Source organism: Colletotrichum fructicola, assembly GCF_000319635.2.
Source record: "Colletotrichum fructicola Nara gc5 chromosome Unknown KSG_Nara_v1_contig02, whole genome shotgun sequence".
Classification (NCBI taxonomy): domain Eukaryota; kingdom Fungi; phylum Ascomycota; class Sordariomycetes; order Glomerellales; family Glomerellaceae; genus Colletotrichum; species Colletotrichum fructicola.
This window is the reverse complement of record NW_027094052.1, coordinates 2,813,259-2,827,090: the sequence shown is the minus strand read 5'-3', so window position 1 is coordinate 2,827,090 and position 13,832 is coordinate 2,813,259. Positions and strand designations below refer to the sequence as shown.

At 55.8% G+C, this 13,832-nt stretch overlaps 5 protein-coding genes across 5 annotated transcripts; 1 reads left to right on the top strand and 4 right to left on the bottom strand.

The window, feature by feature from the left end:
* Positions 1 to 166: 166 nt before the first annotated feature.
* Positions 167 to 1,188, bottom strand: CGGC5_v003541 (uncharacterized protein; the record flags this gene model as incomplete). The annotated part of the gene is made up of 3 exons (XM_032033913.1): positions 167 to 680; positions 733 to 953; positions 1,024 to 1,188. The coding sequence occupies 3 exons, from the start codon at positions 1,186 to 1,188 to the stop codon at positions 167 to 169; spliced, it is 900 nt and encodes a 299-aa protein (XP_031887033.1).
* A 2,441-nt stretch (positions 1,189 to 3,629) lies between these two features.
* On the top strand, positions 3,630 to 5,108 carry CGGC5_v003540 (Uncharacterized protein; the record flags this gene model as incomplete). Its single annotated transcript, XM_032033914.1, has 3 exons — positions 3,630 to 3,967; positions 4,024 to 4,058; positions 4,105 to 5,108. The coding sequence occupies 3 exons, from the start codon at positions 3,630 to 3,632 to the stop codon at positions 5,106 to 5,108; spliced, it is 1,377 nt and encodes a 458-aa protein (XP_031887032.1).
* Positions 5,109 to 5,239: 131 nt separating this feature from the next.
* CGGC5_v003539 (Phosphorylated carbohydrates phosphatase) lies at positions 5,240 to 6,038 on the bottom strand (the record flags this gene model as incomplete). The annotated part of the gene is made up of 2 exons (XM_032033915.1): positions 5,240 to 5,968; positions 6,030 to 6,038. The coding sequence occupies 2 exons, from the start codon at positions 6,036 to 6,038 to the stop codon at positions 5,240 to 5,242; spliced, it is 738 nt and encodes a 245-aa protein (XP_031887035.1).
* A 12-nt stretch (positions 6,039 to 6,050) lies between these two features.
* Positions 6,051 to 9,053, bottom strand: psi1 (the record flags this gene model as incomplete). The annotated part of the gene is made up of 5 exons (XM_032033916.1): positions 6,051 to 6,063; positions 6,130 to 6,183; positions 7,762 to 8,051; positions 8,110 to 8,869; positions 8,974 to 9,053. 5 exons carry the CDS (start codon positions 9,051 to 9,053, stop codon positions 6,051 to 6,053), a joined length of 1,197 nt encoding a protein of 398 aa, XP_031887034.1.
* Positions 9,054 to 10,238: 1,185 nt separating this feature from the next.
* Positions 10,239 to 13,271, bottom strand: CGGC5_v003537 (uncharacterized protein; the record flags this gene model as incomplete). Its single annotated transcript, XM_066151141.1, has 7 exons — positions 10,239 to 10,973; positions 11,022 to 11,284; positions 11,335 to 12,654; positions 12,701 to 12,870; positions 12,916 to 12,995; positions 13,045 to 13,098; positions 13,152 to 13,271. 7 exons carry the CDS (start codon positions 13,269 to 13,271, stop codon positions 10,239 to 10,241), a joined length of 2,742 nt encoding a protein of 913 aa, XP_066009425.1.
* Between the last annotated feature and the right edge of the window lie 561 nt (positions 13,272 to 13,832).

The following is a 13,832-nucleotide window of genomic DNA, read 5'->3' as shown; positions in this document are numbered from 1 at the left end:
TGTGTGAATACCGTTACAATGGGACGCCAACAACACCCCCTAAGCCGAAGCCAAAAGAAAAACCCAAGCTGTCTATGTGAACACGGGACTCGGTCCCCGAACAATTTGGCAGGCCGTGGCCCTGCCGCTGTGTCTCAACTCAACTCGTTCCCCACTGGGGAGACGTTTACCTCATGGTGCGGTCGTAGTTACCAGCAGGGAACTGAGCGGGCCTGTCGTCATCGTAGGCGGGCGCGGCAGTGTAGGGCTGGATAGTAGACGAGGAGTAAGGGTCATTTGCAGGCGAGGCGGTAGGGTGCGGGTGCGGTTGCTGGGAGTGGTACTCGGTCTCGCTGTCAAACATGGCGGCGTTCTGGCGCGAGGGGAGAGAGCCGTAGCGGTTCGGGTCGTCGTCCTCGGGGCCGTAGTTGACACCTCCGTAGGCGGAGTTGCTTCCGTAGCGGTCACCGTAGCTGCCAAAGTTGCTACCGGCGCCGGTGGTGGGATGGTCGTCGGCGTGGTCGTCCATGTTGACAGGGGCGTAAGCCTCCTCGTCGTGAGGGGCCATAGAGAAAGCAGCCTTATCGGGGTCGATGTTGTCGCCGGCGATCTTCTGCTTGTCGTAGCCCGGAAGACTACCGTGGAACTGGTAGTGCTTGAGGGTGTAGAGACTAACGAAGGTGCTGACGCCGAACAAGAGGCTGGGATTGCCGTTAGCAACAGGACTGGCAAGCATGCGTCGCAGAAACTTACGTCACGAAAACGCCAAGACCGACAATGGCCTTGCTGAGGTTGCAAGCATCACCGCACTGGTTGGCGGTGTTGTAGGCAGCCTGACTGGCGAAAGCGGACAGCCAGATGATGGTGAAGACGGCATCAACGATGACCATGGCGTAGGGGTTCGCAAGCTTTCGGGTTCTCGGCCAACGGGGCGCCATGATTAGGTATATCCACGCAGGAATAGAGAGGAAGCACTGTGTCGCAAAATTGTCAGCATCCACGCTTCGACATGTAGCCCGTCGCATCATCCGGGTGATTACTGACCACTCCAAAAGTCCAGCCATTGTTGCCTACGATCTTTGCATTGTCGGCTCTGAAAACAGCAATTTCCAAGCCCCAGATGACGAAGGACAGGATGAACTGGAAGATGTGCAGGCCCAGCTTGACGCCGGGGACGTACTCGGGGTCGAAGTCGAGGTTTCCGAACATTGTCGTCGTTCGGTCGGTCGGTTCGGTATAGGTGTTCGGTTGATCTCGCAGTGTTGAACAACCTGCGTTTGTTGATCGGTTCGTTCGAAAGGGGAAGCCTGGAGGTGGTGGGTTGGGGGAGGTTGTGAGCAGCTATCGGGCTTCAGCTCCCCTGCTGTTTTTTTAATACTAAATAAAGATCAAACTCAATCCGGCTCGGCAACGGGTTTGGCGAGACGACCCAAGTTTGCAGGACCAGGTGGGGTGGCCAATCAGGTGGGAGATGAGGACCGTTTTAATGATGCAGTGGCCGCTCTCAAATGAGTGAATCTGGGACCAAAGAGGGTGACGATGCTATCGGCGACGATGGTGATGTTGAACGGGAGAGAAAGGTTCAGAAGGATGGGGACACGGTGGAAGAGAGAAAAGTCAATCAGGCGCAGCAGCAACTTCTGGGACTGTGGTCGTCGGGGACGCGTCTGCCTTTTTCTCTTGTTTAAAACGAAACAGCCCCGGCTGGACTGGGCGTTGAACTGCGGCAGTGACGAGACGTGGATTCAGTGGGCAACGACTCGTTACCTCTCGCAGTGTTAGTGGACCTGAGTGCACTGGGTGCAGTGTGGCCGCCGGCAGTGGGGTGGGCCCATGGAGCTCCTCCCGACCAGTAAGTGTCCAGCGTGTTTTACGTTGCAGTGTCCCGTCATCATGAGTTGAGTCTTTCTTGTTGATTCCAGGGAGGCTCTCTTTCGCTAGTGCTGCGTAAATGCAGCCCAGCACGCGGAATTATGGGACGGCTGCCACGGGATCGGGGCGCTGTCCACGCAGCAGAGCGCAGCGCAGCGCAGACGGCAACGCGGACAGGCTGCGACTTCGGTTGAACCAAGCCACTGAAGCGCTGGGTTTCACTGCGCCACTGCTACATAGGCAGCGAATCCCAGCCCTCGAGCCGCGAGCAGCTGAGCATCAGACCCCTGCAAGCCACGCCTCCCGAGCAGATAGTTCAGTCGAGGAACAGGGCAGTTCGACTTCTCTTTCGTCCTATTTTTTGCCTTTGGCCCTACGGCGGCGGGAACAGGTACCGTCGGTAAGACGCTCGATGTTAGGTTGAAAGGATTGAACGAAAAAGAATACTTGGTACTTCCACTATTGCGGCCGCCGTTTCTCGCCCGTAGCAACCGTCGCCGCCGTTTCCAAGCCTTGATTACCTGATTTTCCTGCTGTGCCTTGCCGCACTGTCGAGGCTTTCCTTTCTGGTTTCTGGGGTGATGCGCGGAGGCGAGGCAAGGGGGAAGATCGTCAATGATGACAACCTGCAGCGGCGGGGCTACAATGGAACCTCCGTTTTTCCTTGGGCGGCCGCGGCAGAGCCAGTCACCGCACCTCAACCAGTCGTCGGTCGACCAACAGCGACAGCGTCAGCAAATGGACCGGGCGTCGTCCGCTGGCGCCCGGCTGGCAGATACGACATCGACCTCACTCCCTCCCCCGCAAACTGGAAACACCCAGTCTCGTGTTGCCTGGACACAAACGCTGTTGTCTCGTACGAGGGACCTGAGGGAGAAGAGGCGGCCAGAAGAAAAAAAAGACAACCCCCGAAACGGATGGATGCGAGATCCGGGCATCTCACTTCAGTTCTTCTCCATCAGCTTACTTCGTGCCTAGGTCTACAAACTCACAGATCCCAGGGTGCATCCATCGCGGCAAGCCTTACGCACATTGGCACTCGGTTGACACCAACGTCAGCAGTCATTGGGTGCGCACTGAGTTCCCTGCGCAGAAATAGAGTCGCGGTGGATACAATGGCGTAAGTCTTGCCGCCCAACGTCCCTCCCGCTGCTGCGATAAAAGAAATCTCCATACAATCCGGCTGCCTGCGAACGTCGTCCCGCTGCTTGGCTTCCGCGACATAGCCACCGTGATTGCGCGTTGTCAATATGTGCTGCCGGGTTGAGCCTTACGATATGCTTTTCGACCGCCCGGCATTCCCGATTATGTCCGTCTACGGGCCGTCTACGATGACTGGCAGCTCTGGCGCAATCGTTCGGAATCTTCTTGAACGACAAACATCTGATGCATGCCAGTAATATGCCCTAGCTTGCGGCTGAATACGCCGGAATTTTTGCACAGACCAGGAGGCTTCTTGGATGTCTAAGGCGACATCGCACTTGTTTCTCACCCCTGACCATCATCCCTCATTAGTCAATTGAATGAACTCACGAGATTCCATGTTCAGTTTTTTTTCAATTCACTATGGACTTGCGTTCGGAATCGCTGGAAACTTTGCGTCGACAGTGCTGAGTGCACTGTATTTGCCATAGAAACCCCACATTAACACAGTGCATCTATCTCACGACACTGCCACACATGAAATTTCCGTGAAGCTTCAACACCAGAGGTCCCCTCGCCACGCACAACATTCCTCATCTACAGCCATCACAAACCCCTGCAACCTGCACAAAGCCATGGCCCAGACGACGTCACCGGCCCTGTCGGACATCATCTTCCCGACGACCGCCAACCACAACTTCTCGCATATCCTCACGGACCTCAAGCGGTCCAACCTGTCCATCGCGAACCGCCTGCGCTCCTGCAAGCAAGATGCGGAGTTCGTGAAGGAGGTCGCGACATGCTACAACCGCCCCCTTGTTGCTAATGAACGATGCGGAAGCTGGTATGTTCGGCCCGAGGAGAAGGCGGCAAGCGCCTATTTCAAGAGTACCGACGGCCACACCAACGCCTGGAAGTTTAGTACGCGGAGGTTGAATCTGCACTTGCTTGAGGTCATAGGAAAACATGACGGGTGAGGCTTTGCGCTGCACTTACATGATACGCGAGTACGAAAACTAACATCACCAGCTGCATCATCGTAGACTCAACCCGCCGCGGCAAAAGTAAGATTCCATCCTTATTTGCTTCCATTCTCACTGACAACCCCAGGAATGCCCGACGCTCTCAGCAAAACCATCCCAGTATGGTGCACCGTCCTCAACATGGCCCTCTTCCCGGAACATCCCAAATCATCCCTCCTTCACACCCCTCCCAACGTCGTCTCGGCCTCGGAACACTCCCAAATCGCCGCCCTCCTCCCCTCCTTCCTCGTCTCCCTCAAAGCCCTAAACCTCGACTTGTCCACTGCTAGAGCCCACATCTCTAAGCCTCTCCGCCCCTTCTGGATCACCCAGGAAACGTCCCTCTCGGAAACGTCCACGGTCTTTGACGACCACCACCCCGTCATCTGCCTCACCTCCTCCCGCCGCGTCGCCGGCACGGAGCTCTCCGAGGCGGGCTACATTCAGGGCGCCGGCGACGACACAGAGAACTGGGCCCTCGGTCTCACCGCGGACGTCTTCTGGTCCAACGCGGACACGCTCCTCTCGGCGCCCGAGGCGGACCTGCCGGCTCTCGTCACGGACATCGTCGCCAGGAGCAAGCAGACCGTCAAGACCACGGCCCCGAAAGAGGTGGCCCCTAAAATCTCCGTGTGCCCCCTCCCCCTGGACGATGATTCTGATTCACCCGAGGACGCAGCGGCCGTGTGCAGGGTCGCACTCACACAAGACGTGACACAGCGCGAGACGTGGGTGAAATCCCCGATGTATATGCAGGTCGGCCTGGGGAAGCACAAGGTTGCCAGCCGGAACTTGCGCCAGGCGCTCCCCGACATCTGCGCCTTCGTATCGCGCTTCTTTGGCGAGAACCGGGACGGCAGCATCGTGTTCGCGTGCGAGACGGGCAAGGACCTGGCGATCGGTGCGGCACTGGCCGCCTACTGTTGGTGTTTCGATCAGGAGGGCAACTACCGCGCGGCAGACTCCAAAACGTTCTTCAACAAGGACATGATCCGCGTCAGGCTGGGAACAATCATGACCGCGTACCCCGAAGCCAATGCCAACAGGGCCACTCTGCAAAGCGTGAACAGCTTCCTCATGGATAGGAGATGAATTCGTCTAAAGCGAAATTCTACCTCTATGTAGGCGTAGGTGCCTCACCGAGATGCTCCGGCCAGAATGCCGCTGGGGCAACCACAAAGGAAACGACCCTCTCACAGAGAAGCCTTCTCACCGCCGGCTAGTCAAACACTCCCACTCTCAATCTTGGCCAGGACATCAGGGAACTCACTCCACTCCTGCATGATGACAACCGCCCCAGCATCCCGCAGCACCTTCTCCATCTCGGCCTTCCTCTCCTCCGGGTACGGCCCGACATACCCAATGACCTTGATGCCGGCGCGGGTGCCGCTGAGCGTGCCGCTCTTGGAGTCCTCAATCGCGACGCACTCCTCCGGCTTCTTGCCCAGCTTCTCCATGGCCCACAGGTAGATGGCCGGGTCGGGCTTGCTCGTGGGCTTCGGCAGCGACGTCGCCGCGCTGAAGGTCTCCTCCTCGGAAAAGTACTTGTCCTGTCCGACCTTGACCACGGACGCCCACACCCTGCGCTTCGCCGACGACGAGACGACGCTGAGCTTGTACTTGCCTCCCTTCTGCAGCTTCTCCAGCTGCTCGTCGACGCCGGGGCATGGCTTCAGCGAGGCCTTGAGCTTGGCGATGACGGCGTCCTCCTCGCGGCGGACGTACGTCTCGAGCTCGTCGTCGGTCATCTCGAAGCCGTAGCGCTTCTGCAGGCCGAGCATCATGCCGCGGAAGTTCTGGCCGACGAACTCGACAATGAGCGACTCCCCCGTGAAGCGCTGCTCGATGTTGCGGCTGCTGCAGATCTCGTTGATGAGGTCCGCGCACGCCTCGAAGGCGAGCTCCTCCGAGAGGACGAGCGTGTTGTCGCAGTCGAAGAGGAGGGCTGTGATCTGCAAGGCATGAGATTCCCACTTTTGCCCGTCAAGGAAAGGGAAGAGATATTCTGCTTACCTGAGGCATGTTGGGCGGTATTTACGGGTCTTGTCTGGTTAGATCTGTTGTCAGTCGACGAGAGCGGGGTTCGAGAGCTGCGGTCTCTACCAAAGCTTACCTTGCAAGGTCTAGGATCAATGCTCGATGGAAAGTAGCAATGTTAAAGGAGACGCTGAGTCGGGGAATAAAAGATGGGGTTCTAGAACTAAGGTAGACACACTAGGAAGATGACGGGGAACGAGGGAATAATAAATAAAAAGCCAACGCGGACAATTCTCCCGGGAAACCCAAGCAAGCCCGGATGGAATTCCATGGGCCTGCTCTCCCAATCGAATTCCAGCAAGAGCAGGCCCATGGAATTCCAGCACCACATAAGCCGCAACACCACCGCGCCTTTCTTCTCTTCGCGGAGGACCTTCCCGAGTCTGGGCTTGTCAAAGAACCGCAGGCATCGCCCCACCCCAATTACCCCTCCCCACGGGCAAAGTAGTGTCGCCAAACTACCCCTCCATCCGCCAAAACACTCCAGGCCCATGTGAAGTGTCGTCATAGCCAACCGCGAGGCGCCGTCCTCCTCCGGCCTCTCGTCGGCTCACCTCGCTCATGCCATGTGGCTCTGCACGGCAACGGACGACCTCGAGCCGTCGGCTGCTGTACCTATCTCATGCAAGTCACTAATAACCAGAAAGAATTAAATCCCTCTTCCACATCGACATGTAAATGCAACCATGGCAGAGGTATCAGCCTCGGGGCACAGGAACCAATCCCGATAACCCCTCCCCTGATAGGTAGTGCGGCGCCGCACCCGCAACCCGCACCCGCCCGCAAACCTTCACCCCGAGCACCAGGTGCAGCCCTCCCTTCCCCACGTCCCAAGAAAAAGGCCAGTAAGCACAAAGTTACGCCGAAAAAGTGACGGGGAAACCGGGTAAAACAGCACAACGTGCATAGGAGGTGAAGAAGCCAAATAAGAAAAACGTGCCTGGACGGCGTGTTTGTACTCGCTGCCGGCCTGCTTTTCTTCAGCGTCCCAATCATGTCGTCCCTCTTCTCCAGCGGGGGCATCGTCTGTTTCCGTCAACGTACTTATACAGGACGCTACACCCGACCAAGTCATCCGTTACAAGACGTTGGGCAGGCTTCATCACTCCATTATTTTACATACATAGCGCTACGGACACATGTAGGGAAGGTTCGGTCCCACTTACACTCAATGACAGTCCGTCGGCCGAGATGGAGGGGACATCCCGGGACCGGCTCTCTGGTGGCACTTCGTAGACTGGGGTAGCTTTCCATGCAGTAGGACAGTTCGCTCCGGATGTTCGCTGATTAAGAGAGGTTGGACGATGATGCATTCGCTGAGTTGTGACTTTTCGTTTCGGAGTCAGTTGCGATGCAGCTTCGCAGCATCTGAAAAGCATTCACTTTGTACATGGAGGCAATGACACAGAGTTATGATCGTGCATATCACTCGTTACAAGCACTTTAACATGAATGCATATAATTCCTTTTCAATCTCAGAATTACCTAGTATCTATGTACTCATCCGTAGGCATTCGTTTGATAAGAGACCAATCCGCAATAGCCTACGCGAAATGCTCAAAAGGCCCACCGTGCCGAAGCTCAATACGCCCAAAACTCCAGGTCATGATAAACATCCCGTCGTCCCCAATTCATCCCCTCATCGCGGCGCCAAGCCGCTCATTCACGCACGCTTCACATCTCTATCCATGCCGTAACACACGCTTACAAAATCTCCCTCAACTTCTGCTTCTGTTGGGGCGTAAGGCTCGTGGGGAACTTGACATTGTACTTGATAATGAAGTCGCCCCTCGTGCCGGGCTTCTTGGAGATGGGCATGCCAAGGCCGGGGTACTTGTCGAAGCTGCCAGGCTGCGTCGGGCCGTTCTTGTCGATGTTGAGCTGCTTGCCGTCGATGGTTGTGACGGTACGCTTCCAGCCTGTCAGCGCCTCCTTGAGATCCAGCTCAACGGTGTGCACCAGGTCGTTATCCTCGCGGACAAAGAGCGGGTGAGCTTTCTATTCGCTTGTTAGTCACTGATTTCTTCTCATCTGATCATGGGGATGTGCGACTTACCTCCTCCAAGATGAAGTGCAAGTCCTGTTGACCGCCCTCTTCTTGGTCACCGACACCCTTGAACTTGATCTTGCTGCCCTTCTTCAGACCCGGCTTGATGGGCACCTCAAGCACCTGATCTGTGGTCGTCCTCTTGCCCTGGTCATCGAATGTCTTGCGCTTGATCTTCATCTTCTTCGTTACGCCGCGGAAAAGCTCCTCAAGCGTGAGCGGCAAAGGCCTCTCAACCGTCGTAACTTCGGGGGTAGCTTCCCTCGGCCTGGGTGCGTCAAAGCCGCCGCCAGTGCTCCTCATGCGCGTGGACCTTCCGCCAGAGGACCTCGGCATGCCTCCGCCGCCAAATGCCGTAAAAATGTCGGCAAAGTCATCCATGTTTCCGGCACCGCCGCCAGCGCCACCAGTGTTAGACCGCATGAAATCCGCAAAGATATCATCTGCATTGCTGAAGCGGAATCCACTGCTGCCGCCGTCGCCTGTGCTGAAGTGGAATGAGCGAGCGCCGCCGCCGCCGCCCTGGGGCATGCCTCCAAAGTTGAATCCGCCGGGCATGCCACCAGCACCGGCGAAGGGGTTCGCGCCGCCGGCATCTGGAGGCGGGGCACCGCCGCCACGGAGGAGGAACTCGAGACCGTAGTCGTCGTATGTTTTACGCTTCTCGGGGTCGGAGAGAATCTCGTATGCTTGGGAGCACTCCTTGAACTTCTCGGCGGCTTCCGGGTTGTCCTTGTTCTTGTCAGGGTGCCACTTCAGAGCGGCTTTGCTGTTGCACGTGAGGTGGTTAGCTTCTCTTGTTCGTGAGGTTGGACTGAGGTTGGGCGGTGATGGGGAAAAAGTGGGAGAAGGCGAGGGGCAAAAGTCACTTACCGATAGCCCTTCTTGATTTCATCTTGAGTTGCGGTGGGCTTGACGCCCAGTTGGTCGTAGAGCTTGGTTTCTTTCACCATGGTGAAGACGAGGCTGTGTGTCTCGCGATCGACCAGTCAATTCGAAGGTAGGTTGTGGATATATGTAGCTGCGATAAAAAAAAAGTATCGTCTCGAAGCGATCGATTGATCGAACGATTGCTTGCTTGTGTAGCAAGGCTGGCTTTATGTTTGTGTGAACCCTTCGTGGGGTTGTTGTCTGCAGTTGACGTATGCAAGAAAAGCAAACGTTTGAGAAAAGTAGTAGTGAAGAGGAGGAATCGAAAAGAATGGTTGGATGCTGGCGCAGAGCAGGTCTGGGAAACTGCGTGATATGTATGTATGCAGGCTCAGAAATACTACGGCAAGGTCACTACGTAGGTCCTTACTCTGTAAGGTCAAGAAGACTGGGGCGGGAAGAGCCCAACTGGCTGAAGAGGCCCCCGGCCGTTCTTAATGGAAGAAACAGGGCGTGGTTGTGGAAGGTTCGGTCTCCTTCAGAAGCCCAGGGAGCCATGGCCACCGTCCCCGTGCGACTAAAACCTGGCGGGGCGTCGAATCGGGTGATCTCACTGGGCTGATTTGATGGAAGTGCACAGAAGGCTGGCGGGGCATTTCTGCATTTTGCGTCCAAGTTGCCGTTTAGGCCTGTATCGCTTTCCATTTGCACCTGATGATTGACTTACGCCTGGGATTTCAAGTCTACATCAACCCATTTTACGCCGTTCTCACGCAGGTTTGACTCGTTCGCAGAGCTGTCAAGCTGCCGACATTGAAGAGCATTCAACTGTCAGGCAGGGAAGAAGTTGGCAGACAACAGACAATGACGAATGGCGGGGTGTTTGCTGGGCGGGAATAGCGGAGTCAAGCTCAAGCCGTGGCTCGTGCGCCGCACTAGACAGGCCCCGGTCCTGGCGGATACAGGGATACCTGATAGCTGCATATAGAACCTTCGAGAACCTTCTACGACGATATGCGTCAAAGGCCAGGCGTAAGGTTGAGCCATCGCCAACACTGCCCCTGGGCCATGCACTTATTGGGGTATCAAACAATTGGTATTGCACTGCCGCAATTATCATGTACAATGGAATAAGTTATTGCGCTGCGCAGCAGACCGTATAGCCAATGCTGCTGTGTGCCTTTCGGCGACCCGCCATGATGCGAATGCCATGCCGCTATATCCTGTTCCTATCCATAGTCGTGTTCCTCTGATGCTCTAGTCTTTCGCTACTGATGCTCATCAGGCATTTCCATATCCATAATCTTAATCGTCTTTTGCTCGTCTCTGGGGTCGTAGGGCGGTGGTGACCCAAAGTGTATCGAACGTCTTGCCATAAAAGGTGATCCGCCCCCATTGCTGCTTCGCTCCTGCATCTCAGGTCCCTTGGGCTGATCCTCGAAATCTGGCGTGACTGTGCGACTAACATCCACGTCACCGCTGGCTGAAGCTTCGTTAGAGCTTTCTGTAAGCTGCGGTACCGATAGTATGTCGGAGGTTCCTGCTGCCGGGGCTCCGCCTGAGTACATGACCTCGGCAAGACTCTTACTGTTGTCGATAATCTGGCTGTGTGAAAGGTCTGGCATGGCGATGTCTCCTGCGCCATCCCCGGCACCGAAAACATCATGGTCCAACTCGAAGTCTCCGTCTCTGGAATTCGTGTCGCTGCCTCCCAAGGAAGCACGGTTAGTATCCATCGAGTCCACGCTACCAGACCGATACTGTCTCTTCGCAGGCGACACCCGAGATGTGTTTGCGTTTACGTCCCTCGCTTCTGCGGCTCCATCTGTTGTTTCCCGGCTCAGCTCTTGGCGGAAGTTCTTGTTCTCAGCACGAACGAAGCGCTGGAGGGCGTCCGAGAGAGGCACAGGAGTTTGGTTGATAGCGTCTTCCGTGGCGTACACAAACATTGGCCTGCGTGTTTCTTGGAACATTTGTCGCATCACCAACTCATAGGACACTCTCTGTTAAAGGTTAGAATTTGGGTCGATACCTGAAGACATGAGCCTCACCTCTGCTTTTGCAGGCTGAGCGTCGCCTGTAGTATAGGACAGCCGCCACCACTGATCTACTGGACCAGAATTTTCATCAAGCTCAATGAGGCTTGGCTCCTCCCTCTTGCAAACATATGTCACATCTTTGCCAGTGGACACACCTCTGAGGAGGTACTTCTTGCCAATGAACGGCTTTGATAGCCCCGGGTGGTTAGGGTCTGTGAGTAGCTTGCCCAGAGATCGTTGTCTCTCCGTGAGCCGCTCTCGCTCCCACTTGAGCTCTTGGGCGAGGTTAGCATTGATTCATTCATGTCAGCGAAACTTGACTTACTGGCGAGCTTCGCCTCTTGTTCGGACAGAAGTTGACGGCACCTCTTGACCATTTGTTCTGCGGTTTTCGACAGTTCCTCTTCTTCCGCCGTCTTGACGCAGGGCACATCCTCCGGCCGGACAGACTGCTTCTCGTCATCGGCAAGCTTTTGCAGCTCTCGGAAACGTCCAAGTCCGTCGAGATATTGAACCTGCCCCTCATACTCCTTGATAGTCTTCTCCAACATCTCCTTGACGTCGTACACCTTGTAAGTGTCATTGTCCACCCAATTGGTGGCCTCATACTCCATCGAGCCTGCCTTGTAGAGACGGTTAAAGACCCACGCGATGTGCTCCTGGATCACCCTCGCCTCCTCTTTCCGACCAGCAAGGTAGCGCTCGGGGTACCAGACCTCGGGGATATCCATTGACTCGGGAGGCTCCGTTCCGTCGATGGCCATGATCATAACTTCACCAATGTCGTCGAGATAGACCATTTTAGTCTCTGGTGTGATTTCGGTCCACGTACATGCGTCGTTCCATACGACCCAATCCAAAGCTTCGTACAACGTCTTGGTCTTCTCATATTGATCTTTCTGAAGCTCGAAGCTAAGGTAGGAGAATCTTGAAGGCTCTTGGTAGTTCTCGAGCGTCATCGTGTAGATTGTGTGGGCCGAATGGGTTAGTGGCTTTATGACCTCAGGATCTGTGTGATCGTGCAAGCTGTCAAAAAACTGCCTCTCAAGAGGATAGGAAGATGCGGGCACGAGGTAGGCCATCGCCTCGACGGATCCGTAACTTCTCTCCGTTTGATCTAAGAAGGCCATGAGGCGATGGATCTCCTCGTGAAAGTCCGGTTTTGCGTCATCACCCCACTGGAGTTCGTCCCTTTCCATGGCGGCCAGTACATGGGGTTTGTATATAGGTTGACCTTTCCACCACTCGCTGTTGTAGCCATATGACGCCGCCTGCTCGCCAGCTGATAGGAGAGCATTTCGAACTAGAGGAATCTCGTGAAGAATCGTCAGAATGGAGCCCAACCGGTGTTGTTCGGTACGCGAATGCGGCTGCTGAACAAGAAAGGCGGGGGCACCCTGCTCTCTCTTCCTAAGTGAAGGCGCGGAATCGTCATTACTCTTAGATTCCGACGAATCCACTCCGGTAGGAACCATAGCCCAGCTGTTGGAGTCGTAGTCAGCACGGTTAGCAGGTCCGAAATAAGCTGCATTGGCGCCGGTGTTGGTTACGCCGGCTTCCTGCGGCGTGAGACCTGACTCAATGGCAGAATTCCGAATAGCTGCCTGGAGGTCTTCGTCTTCTTGAGCCGCGCTCGTCGGCGCGCCTGTGCGCACGTCAGCTCTGGCTCCCCAAGGCACGGAGGGAAGTACCGGAAGCATCCCCGGCCGTCCAGTCTATCATCCTACCAAGCGGCGATCGATTGTTTGTTCTCGATGGCGGTCGTGAGGGGGCCCCGGCAGATTGGCCGTAAAAGTTGTCGAGAGCTGGCGCAACGCCTTGTATAACGGCACTGTCGGGCGCTTCGATGTTGAAGGCTACGCTACGAAGTCAGCCACCATGCCCATGTGAGAGGGAAGCATTTAACGTGCCTATGCCAGTGTTATTGGCAGCCCCGTCTCGGTCGGCACCGAACGCAGTGTCATCCCACGTGTACTTCTTACGAAACTATGCCCTTGTTAGCTCGAACGTTCCCTCGTTATTCAGAAACACATACCGCTTCGGGGCCATTGTAATACTCCTCGACGAGTTGGTCTACGCTTCTGCCGGACTATGTGATGTGTCAGTGGACTCGAAGCCATATAAACAGGTTCGGCAACGCACCTTCAAGGCCACCGTCGCCATAGCACGATCATGATCGAGAATTATGCCCGTTCCCTCAGCTACTAAGGCTGTCCATTCGCAGAATGTAGCAATATCTGCCTCTGATGGCTGCCCCGCCATCTTGTCGGCTCGTCCCGCAGGAAAATTATAGCTATCGTATCGAATTGAGCGACTTCGTCGGTTAGAGTCGTTGGTCTAGGTATGTTCGAGACATGCGCATGTCGTCGGGAGGTGGAAGAGCTGGGGCTACGAGAAGCCTGGCGGGCGAAGCTACGAGTTTAGAGCGGCTACTGAGGTGAGGTCAAACGGGCAAGAAACACCTGCAACAGTGATGCACCGACAGGCAGGTTCGAGCTGTCTGGGCTCCGTTTGACAAAGGTGCGGGGGCTACGAAGAGAACAAGTAGTAGACGGAAGGCAGCTATGATAGCTGGAGGGTTCAGTCGTCCCGTCCCGTATCGTCTTTTCGGGACGCCTGAGCTGTGTTTGGTGGAAGCTGCACCGAGACTCGACTGGGAAGGCTTGGTGAGCTTCCACTCGTTGCGGCGGCTCACAGTGCGGTTCCAGAGACGTATCCACTATTAGCCCCCCACTTGACGACGTGACGTCCCGTCTTCAGTGAAGAGGCAACTAATTACGCTGTCTACGACTCGGATCACTGAAAATCTACGATTCAAGGACA